At 40.4% G+C, this 9,956-nt stretch overlaps 2 protein-coding genes across 2 annotated transcripts in view; one reads left to right on the top strand and one right to left on the bottom strand.

The window, feature by feature from the left end:
* Positions 1-1,845, bottom strand: part of adgra3 (adhesion G protein-coupled receptor A3) — a 29,565-nt gene extending 27,720 nt beyond the window's left edge. Inside the window, exon 1 of the mRNA XM_035675608.1 lies at positions 805-1,845. Within this exon, the coding sequence (XP_035531501.1) occupies positions 805-992 (188 nt within the window). The 5' untranslated portion in view covers positions 993-1,845. The remainder of the gene's footprint in view (positions 1-804) is intronic.
* Positions 1,846-3,463: 1,618 nt separating this feature from the next.
* On the top strand, positions 3,464-9,701 carry gba3 (glucosidase, beta, acid 3). Its single transcript, XM_035675830.1, has 5 exons — positions 3,464-3,662; positions 4,461-4,685; positions 4,825-5,627; positions 6,093-6,216; positions 7,441-9,701. The coding sequence occupies exons 1-5, from the start codon at positions 3,608-3,610 to the stop codon at positions 7,641-7,643; spliced, it is 1,410 nt and encodes a 469-aa protein (XP_035531723.1). The 5' UTR covers positions 3,464-3,607; the 3' UTR covers positions 7,644-9,701.
* The last annotated feature ends 255 nt before the right edge of the window (positions 9,702-9,956 follow it).

Here is a 9,956-nt window from a genome sequence, read left to right as displayed (position 1 = left end):
ACAACTGTTGCCTCTAAATGGAGAAATTGTGATTTTTTTTACTTGAACATTGGTGGATAATTTCCAATCAAGAAAACCAACCTAAAGTTCCATATAACCACTGTATGCACGAGTGCAATTCTTAACAAAAACTGGGTCGAACACCCGGCTCACTGAGGTGTGTTGTCAATAAAGAAAGATGTGACCTCATCAGAGAGTGTATATTTCAGCCAAGTGTAAAAAAAAAAAAAAAACACCACTCGGATTAACACAGCAGCCAATGAGCTCTGACATCTATTAAAATGCCTTGGAGATGTGGCAAGATAAGTGTCTCCTGCGAGCACTGATTTAGTAGCCAAAATATCTCCCTGTGTGTGTGAATCACTGCACTACAGGAAGGCAGGCAGTTACTGTTACATAAGGTTTACATTTACATTACAGTATGCAGCTGTGAAAGAGTGATGTATGGCTGACATGGGATGGACACAACTACACTTGTTTTGTTTTTATTTTTAAACTGCATGGAAGTTAGCCACACAGTTATAAGATAATGATAATTCCCTTTTGGAAACAGAGCTGCAGTATTAAGGATCACAAAAACATGTTTAAGTCCCTGTAGTGACACTAAACATACTAGAAGTAAGACACTACAGGGTATGTAAGTAATGTAGCTCACAAACTCACAAACAAAAGCCTTAAGCGTTGGATAACTGCTGTTCAAACCTGGTAATGAACCTTTTAAAGATCCAAAGTTTAGTGGAAAACAAGTTTAGTCATGTGTTAAAGGTTAAAGAAAGGCAAAAAAGGCATGTCCTGCATACTCACAGTGTGGCCGTCCTGTTGGGGAAGGAGTCCGGGGGTAACACCTGATGGAGCTCCATGTTGCTGCACACCACTTTCCCTCCGCTTTTCGGCCGTTCATCATATAATTTGCAATCAGATGATGCCACCGAGCCGCCGCCGCCGCCGCCGAGCAGCGAAATCACAAACAACTGCACCAGATACACCCTCATTTTCACACGCGACTGGAAAACCGCCGCAGCATTTGGCGAAAAGAAAACAAGTGTTTTGGTTGGTAAACAGGGGGGGCAGACTGGTAGTTTGATACCGGGTAGCTTCGTTATGAAAAGGTGACCTGAAAAGCAGACCCAGTTAAAGACAAAAATGAGACCTTTGCCAATTTCTTGTATGGCTCAAGTGAGCCTTCCTCCTCCATTTCTCGCAGGGCTTTCCCTTCGCTCGGCGGCATTCAGTCCGACAGAGGTGTCCTTCTTCTTTGTTTGCCAGACGACTCATTTATAATTCCCTTTCCATCCCGGAGTGGTGTTCATTTTCCTCCAACTCTGCGAAACCGCAATTTTTTTTTTTTTTACATGCCCAGTATGCTCGCTGGTACCTAAATAACTTGTCCAGTTGTTGAGAGGTTTTCTTTGTTGCCCATAGCGTGGGGTCCAATCCAGACTGTTGTCTTTTCCACGGGAGGCGGCTGCACTGATTCCCAGGTTATCCGCACTAACTTTAGGAAACGCGGCCAAGGCGTGTTAAAACTATCATTTCCCAGTACTTTGGACTATATGCTGACCCAGACAAGAGCGAGTAAACTTTCCCCGTCTCTTCTTTTCCAGGCTCCAACAGGAAATTGCTCAGAAAAAAACACACACAAAAGCGCTACAACGGCACCTTTCCAGCTCAAACTGTGGCAGCGAATTCTCGAAAAACAAAGTTAAAAGCTTCACATTGCTGAAAGAAGAGTATCCAAAGTGGTTGTTGTGTATCTTTTAGCTCCCCTGCGTCTTTGGAAAGTATTCAAAGCCACTTCTCTGTCCATTGAGAACTCCTCTTCCCATGGTCCTGCCCCGGGATCCACTATCGTCAAGTCCGATGGAATTCAAACCATATCCGGTCCGCGTTTCAGAATAAAATCCTTTGCATTGTTGTCTTCCCTTGAGTTGCTTGGAGTTTGTAGGGCAGGGTTGCAATGACCTTAACTTTATTTAGGCTTCGGGGATGGGAATAACTGTAGGCTACCTAAGTACTATACAAATACATTTTTAAGGTACTTGTACTTTACTTTAGTATTTTAATTTACGCTACTTCCCTTTGGGAAGCAAATGTCCCACATTTTACTCTAACACAGTTCATTTAGAAACCAGCCTTGTTAATAATAACTTTGCATAGAACTCAAAAACACTACCAAATAATATATAAAGTAGTTAAATTATAGCTCCTCACTGACCAGCTCCTGCAGTAAAATGCATAAATCCTTAAGTAAAAGATAATAATGATTATTATGACACTCATAATACACTTAAAGGAGTTTTAGATTTGTCTACATGTAGGACTAGTAGCCTGCTTTTTCTTGTGATACTTTCAGTACCTCTGTATATTCAATATTCAGCCATTTGAAATACAGGACATTAACTTACTGAGACTGAGTATTTTTCCATTTTTGTATTGCTACTTACACTTGAGTAAAGGTAGTGAATCTGCTACTTCTTCCACCCCTGGATGCCTCTAAATGAGTCCAGCCCAGTTTGCTGTACCCATAATAGCCATGAAAGATTGAGTCACAAGGGGAGCAAAAATCCAATTGTATCTTGTATCCATATGAGGAGGACGTTTAGCTGATAATGATTAAGTTTGCCCTGTGGAAAACAATCTATTTTCCTTGTTGTGATTAGGTCAAGTGAGTCACTTCGTTTCATAGAAAACTGAGGCAGAGGATAGCATTGAAGTGATCGCAGGCCAGGAAACATAAGCCCTCAGGCTATACTGCTTTCACCTGCATTATTTGTTTTCAGGACTTGTGAGGCTTGATGTTCACTGACAAGGACCTTTTGACCTTTTGTGTCCGTATACAGGACGTCCCATTTGTAATGCAGCAGGAAAAGTATATTCACTGAGCTTGAATGAATTTAATAGAATATGTTTTTATAAAATCTTTTGTTATACATTTGTTTTATGTATATGACAAAACTACTAATTTAATATAGTTTGTTATACTAGCAAAACTAAATCTTAAGGCTGTTTTGCTCATCACGACAAAGATAATTTACTTTAATTTTTAATGTAACAATTTATCATAACCCCTTCCAAATTGTTTATGTATCATATTAACATGTAACCAGTGACATTACACCCCAAAGGCACAAACTAAAAGTTGTCCGGGCACAGTCCAAACATGACGTCCACAAGCTAGTCGAGACGTCATCACGCAGGCCTGTAGGCTCGTGTGCTGCTTTCAAGTGCTCCACTGTAACTTTCTGTAATCTCTCGGATCTTGAGCGCAACTTTTAAGGGAAAATCGAAAGACTAAAACTAAAATGAGACTAAAAGTAGTTTTGGTTACTCATTGTTTAGCCACAGCATCCAGACAGTGCTACTGGGCTAGAATAAAGCGAAGAGAAAGCATATTTTGAGTTTACCCTAGCTTGAAAAACACAATGTACATGACAACCGCCACGACCCCTAAACACATCTCGGAGTTGTTCCTGGTCGTAGTACTTACGGCTGTGTTGTTACATTGTGCGCGAACACACCGGTTTAAATGTAAGATGTCTATGAGTCATACACATTAGATACACACAACGCAGTAAGACATTAAAACACTGAACAACACAGAAAAAACATGTTCTCATGTGACTTTGCGTGGGGAGCGGGAACTGCTTCGTATCAAATAGAAGGTAAGTAAACACGAGATTTATGAACTGGAAATATTACCAATATCTCATCAATCTGCAGTCTAATGTGATAAATAGCCCTACAACAACAAAGACTAAGACAAAGTTAAAATACAGCTTCCATTTAGACTATAACCTTATGATTTTTTGAATACACCTTATGAGTGAATGATTCCACAATGAATGATACAAATGTGCTTATTATTATGTTATTCAGTGTATCATAAACTAACTGTGCCATACTTTGTGGTGATCTGTTGTATTATAAACATAGCACTATGCTATTTCGTAGACAGCAGGAGCTTTATATAGCCTAACTATAATAAACTGAACAAGATAAGCTTTATAAAGGTTGTATTTATTGCAGAAGTTTTGTATTAGATTACGTTACACTGCAGAGGTGTTTATGATGTTGTGTCCAATCTCTGTGAATGGCACACACCGAGACACGAAGCACAAGGGCAGTTTTTTCACACCAGAGTTACAGATCTTTACTTTTTTTTTTACCACTGGAATGTCTGACTAACCTACAGACCGTATACAGTCTCTGAACCAACTTGAACTCTAACTCACAGGTCACCTCAATAGACTGACACTGACAAAGATCTACAGACATTAAAACAATACACAGACAACAGACAACAGATAAGCCGGAGACAACTACAGAGTCACAATGAGTTCAGTAAAATCCACAGACACACTTACAGTCCCAGCAGAAACATTACTGTGTTTTTTTTATGTCAAAATCCCACATACTTTTATACTTTTACGAAATGAAACAACCTATTTGTGCCCACTGAGGTGGCTGGCAGACAGACGGCAAGGGACCGAGTATCTGGGACACATTTTGTCACGAGAAAGGCAGAGTGTTTGGGGAGCAGAATGGTGATGTGGCCTGTAACAGCTACGAGCTGTGGGAGAAGGACCTGGAGTGTATCCAGCAGCTTGGATTGACACACTATCGCCTGTCTCTCTCCTGGGCCCGCCTCCTGCCCGATGGGACCACACGACATATCAATCAAAAAGGTACAGTATTTCCATATCCCCATTAGAAGCATCCCACACCTGAATCCATAACAACACAATGGAACAAGCTCACTTGATGGTTTTAGTGCTGTTTTACCTTATTGCCCATTAACAACAACACTGTGTATCTTTCCTACAGGTGTGCAATACTACAACAAGGTGATTGATGATTTGCTGACCTGCAATGTATCACCTATGGTGACACTCTACCACTTTGACCTGCCTCAAGCTCTCCAAGATCAGGGTGGCTGGAAATCACCGGGTATAGCGACCCTGTTTGACAGCTATGCCAAGTTTTGCTTCCAAACATTTGGTGACCGCGTCAAACTTTGGATCACTATCAACGAGCCTTATGTGTGCGCAAAACTGGGCCATGAAGACGGCATCCATGCCCCAGGGTTAAAAGAACCAGGGCTTGCTGCCTACCTGGTGGGCCATAACATGCTGCGTGCCCATGCCATGGCCTGGCACAGCTACAACTCCTTCTACAGGACAGGGCAGAAGGGTGCGGTGTCTCTGGCCATCAACAGCGACTGGCTTGAGCCATCAAGAGCAGGTTGCGCCGAGGATATCGCTGCCACTGAACGCTCCCTTGCGTTTACACTCGGGTGGTTTGCCTGGCCTGTGTTCGTAACTGGAGATTATCCAGAAATAATGAGATCTGCCATTGACGCTCAAAGTAAGAAGTTTGGATACAGTGGCAGCTCAAGACTGCCCAGTTTCTCAAAGGATGAACCTGCCATCTTGGGCACAGCTGACTTCTTTGCGTTGAACTACTATACGTCTCGTAAAGTGGAACCAGGAGGAGGTTGCGTAGAGACGTTGTGTATGAAGAGCGACCGAGACGCAGGAGAAGTTTTGGATCCGTCCTGGCCTATTTGTGGTGTGTCCTGGCTCGCTGTAGTGCCCCACGGATTAAGGAACCTTCTAAAGTACATCAAGGTAAAACTGCAGCTACTGGTTCATCTGTTGGTGTCCACGTCACCAAAAGCTCCTCCAAACTGTGAATTCAATTAGTTGAAATGTGAAGTCATTTTTCTTTTTTCCTCTTGGCATCAAACTGAATTGACCAACAAGGAGACAAATCACCGTCAACCAAACGAGGAGAACACTGACATTTGTTTAGTGCCTTGCTATTGATTTTGTATGCAGTAATCTCCTTTTAACACCTCCAGAAACACATTGATGCTTCATTAGTGCTGTCACATTGAATGAAACAGTTACTTCGCTCAAAGTGTTTGCAATTGCAATTTCCTGCTGTTGTGACTTGTCACAGGCCATTAGTTTGAGCTTGGCACCGTTGAAATGCAGCTAAACGGCACAGTGTAGACCAATCTGTCTCTCCCTGGAATGTCTGACAGCTGAGATGCCTTGTTTGACAATAATATTTGCCCCATGATTTTTCAGGACACATTCAACAACCCAGCAGTCTACATTACAGAGAATGGCTTCTCTCAGGTGGGGCCACTGCAAACTGAGGATGTCCAGCGCTCAGAGTTTTATAAGGACACCATCTTTGAAGTGGCTAAAGGTAATGGCTTGTGAATCTGCACTGGAAATAAGCAAATAGCCATTAGCAGACAGTAGTAGGGTGCAAGCCAATGGGGCGTTCAGCATTTTCAGCACAGTCCTGCAGCTGCCAATGAACAACTCCCCTGGCAAATTGTCCTAGTAAAATTAACACTACTAAAGAGGATCAAATGTGGTCTGTTAAACCTTCATCCCTCTTGCAATTGGGTATAAATTTGTCACACATACAAAAATTCACTGACAACACCCACCATCTGTGCACTATTATCATTTTTGTTAAATCCTTGGCTCAAGTTTTGTTCATTTGTATGATATTTTGGAGGGATACTTTTGTTTAACACTAAATAGGTTACATTTAAACTGATATAAAATGCATTATAATGGAAACAAAAATCTGGATGTGCAGTGGACTTTTCCTGATTCATGAAAACAGAAGAAAAACATAATTTTTATGAATATTATTTCATTTTCAGACTAGTGCTGGGTGATTGACCTGTATACAGGTTTTAATTTCCTATATATGAATTGAATTGTTTATATACCCCTATATCACTGCATAGCTGAAACAACTGCTCTCAAACTGCATTTGTGTCTTGAGAAATATCTTAATACCATGATAGTTTATAGTGTTTAGGGAAGCAGTGTTAAAGTTGCTGGCATGTCTTTTTTATTTTAAGTTCTGTTTTCACTATGCTGCAGTTTGCAGGATAATTTATTTAAATATGTAAATCATTTTGTAGTATACATGATGGTATTAAAATGTTTTTGTATTTTCTCTACTCCAACAGTAGAACAAGCCACTATGAACCTATATAAAGGCTCTGTCATGCAAAAAAGAAAAAATACCATGCTACAAATAGTACTATTTTAGACCATAAGGCTTAGGGATTATTGCCCAAAAGTAGTTGGTTGTTTTGGCACCACCATCTGGCCAATCTGGGTATTTTCTTTTGCCAGGGATATTGAAGGTTGTCTACCTTTTTCAGGAGCTCTAGGATTTATAATTTCTGTGTGTTCTCTGTGTCAGTCTGCATGGCTTTACAGGATGCTTGCTCTTGATGAGCATTAAACTAAGCTACTGTGTTTTCTACTTGTTGCAAATACTTAATTCTCTTGGTATGTTTCAGAAATCTTATTAATGATGCTTATCTTGTTTTTCGACAAGACGGTATACTTCTGTTTTTATTTCTATTTCTATGTTTTAACTCTCTGTGTCCATGTATAGCTATACAGGAAGATGGGGTCAATGTCCGTGGATATTTTGCATGGTCGCTGCTGGACAACTTTGAATGGGCTGATGGATTCAGCGTTCGTTTTGGATTGTTCCATGTGGACTTTGCGGATGCAAACCTAAGACGAACCATGTACCAGTCTGGACGAGAGTATGCGAAGGTGATCTTGGAATACAAAAGTGCTCAATCCACATGAGAAGACAGACGAATAAAAAGAAAATGTTTCACTTTTTTATGTTTTTGCATCTGACTCGCACTTTCATACAAATTAGATGAGTCAGTCCAGTTCAACTAACCAACCTGCTTCCTTTGATTTTAGATCCGAAATCTAGAGCGCCACTATTGTCTGTGAATTTCTTGCCAGTTTAGAAAATGGTCAGGGAAAAATGCAAGAAATAGGCTTACTTGGTTGCCTTTATAGAAAATGTGACTTTAGCAGGAGACGTGAGGACATGGACAAAGAGTTTTAAGTCGATTAAATGGAATGCAAATTAGTATTCTGTATTAGTTCCCAGTCAATCTATACAAGGAGTTTTTACGGATAGAGTCCCTTACTCAGAGGGCCAATGCAGCTGTAAGACCAAGCTGCTGCAGAAGGTTGTGTATGAATTTATTTGTCAGTGATTAATAGCAATATTAATGGTTGTATCATCTTGAGTAACAGCATTGTTATTTGCTCAAGTACACTGCAGGCACCTATAGGCTTGAAGTGACGCAGTTTGGCAGTCTGTCCACATCTCTAAGATCTTATCGCCTCCTTAAATCTAACTGTGGGAGGCAGGTGAGTGTGTCTTTGATATGCAGCTACCACAATGTACTTGAAAATAAAGTATAATACCTTGCATTACAGGTTAACTGGAAGGTTGAAGGTTCCCTTGAAGTACAAGGGGAAATAATTCACACATTATACAGTCCATTTGGTTATTCTTTTTATATTTGACACAAAACTCCTGTACCACTTAATCTATCACTTTGAGAAGAGCCCATCAAAAAAGGGGCGAAAAAACTCAGTCATAATGCCGTCAGGCTGCATAAAGCACACTCCAGTAGACTCAGAAGGGATGCCAGCTGAAAGCAACAGATGTCCTGCCACGGGAAGAGAGTGTAATGCCATTTGTGCTCCATGGACAGCTGTGCAAACTCTCTACTTAAAGAAAGAAAAGAGGGAACAAGGCGAAAAGCCTTCTGTTGATTCTTTGTGCATACTGTGGTTAAGGTAGGATTATTTATATGGAGTGCTGAACAATGCATTGTTGATCCACAAGGCTGAGAACCATTTTGCATATTAGGCTTGGACATTAGTGTGTATAGGTGTGTATTGGTAAAAGAAGGAAAACAGAAATTGTAGGTTCAAGTTTAAGGACACGCCAATTAAATCAACTTGATCTTCGTTCTTATCAGTAATCAGAGAACCAGAGACAAGGATGTGCAGTTTGATGGTAGCTGTTTGTAAGCCTACAGTGCCACCTTGTGGTATTAAAGGGAACTATGGTTTTGAATTTAATAACTCAGTGTGCTCTGTACTGCACTTTACAATATGGTGTCACATGATTTGCTGCTTTGATTAATAAAATGCATCCTGTTGGTTTAACAATAAACAACTAAAGCAAGTCCCTAACCGCAATACATCATAGATTTAACACAATTAATATTTATGCTCTGATGTGAAGGAAAATGTCATTTATATTCTGTGTTGGGAGACTTTGTTTGCATTAATAAGCATGGCGTATCGTGACATCCAGTTGGCTGTGCATACTGTTTTCAGCAGATGTGAGTAATACCCTTGTGGCCCTCCTCCATCTATGTCAAGCCGAGTGAGATTCTCCTTTGTCTTATGATGAATAACAAGCTATTGTGGAAACATGAATAATGCCACTGCCGCTCGCATTAGAACTTCTTTGCAGGCTGCTTTGAACACAAGGTTGAACCGCATCTCACACTATTTCAACGCTAATGAAGTTCATCTAATATCTGTGGCTCTGTCAGAAGCTGCCGGTGATCTTTAAATCTCTGCAGAGGGATGGTGACATACCGCAAAGCACTAAACAGATGTAATATGCAACTTGTCAGGTGGAGACACTGGTGGAAACAAATAAATCAGACAATGTGTTAAAGATTCCCTACAGACATGTATCAAGACATATACACAAATAGTCTGCTTGGAACAATGATGTGTGTCTGATGTGTTTTATCTGCAAAAAAGTATGATTTCCACATTAAAATTCTTAAAAAGCCATCTATTCCGACCTAATAAAAAAATGTCAGAATCTTCTTTTGTTTGTTTGTTTATTTGTTTGTTCATTTCTAAAGTCTTCCTGCTGGACACAAGACGTCCTCAACTTCACTGTCAAGTCCATTCTCAGTGCACTGGCACCTTCAAGTTTTCACATCATACTATAAATCTCATACTGGATCAAACTATTTGTGATGTCACAAATTCTGCTTGTAAGCCCCGCCCCTTAAAAATCAGATTTTCAACAAAGAGGGACATTTTTCATTTTCAGAAGAT

Source organism: Morone saxatilis, unplaced genomic scaffold (assembly GCF_004916995.1).
Source record: "Morone saxatilis isolate NCDOM2014 unplaced genomic scaffold, NCSU_SB_2.0 Contig4, whole genome shotgun sequence".
NCBI lineage: Eukaryota > Metazoa > Chordata > Actinopteri > Moronidae > Morone > Morone saxatilis.
This window is presented reverse-complemented; position numbering and strand designations above follow the sequence as displayed.

Coding starts and splice junctions, on each gene's coding strand:
- gba3 (XM_035675830.1), top strand. CDS start 3,608: ATGTTCTCATGTGACTTTGCGTGGGGAGCGGGAACTGCTTCGTATCAA. Junction 4,686..4,824: donor ACGACATATCAATCAAAAAG/GTACAGTATTTC, acceptor TCTTTCCTACAG/GTGTGCAATACTACAACAAG. Junction 6,217..7,440: donor CATCTTTGAAGTGGCTAAAG/GTAATGGCTTGT, acceptor GTCCATGTATAG/CTATACAGGAAGATGGGGTC.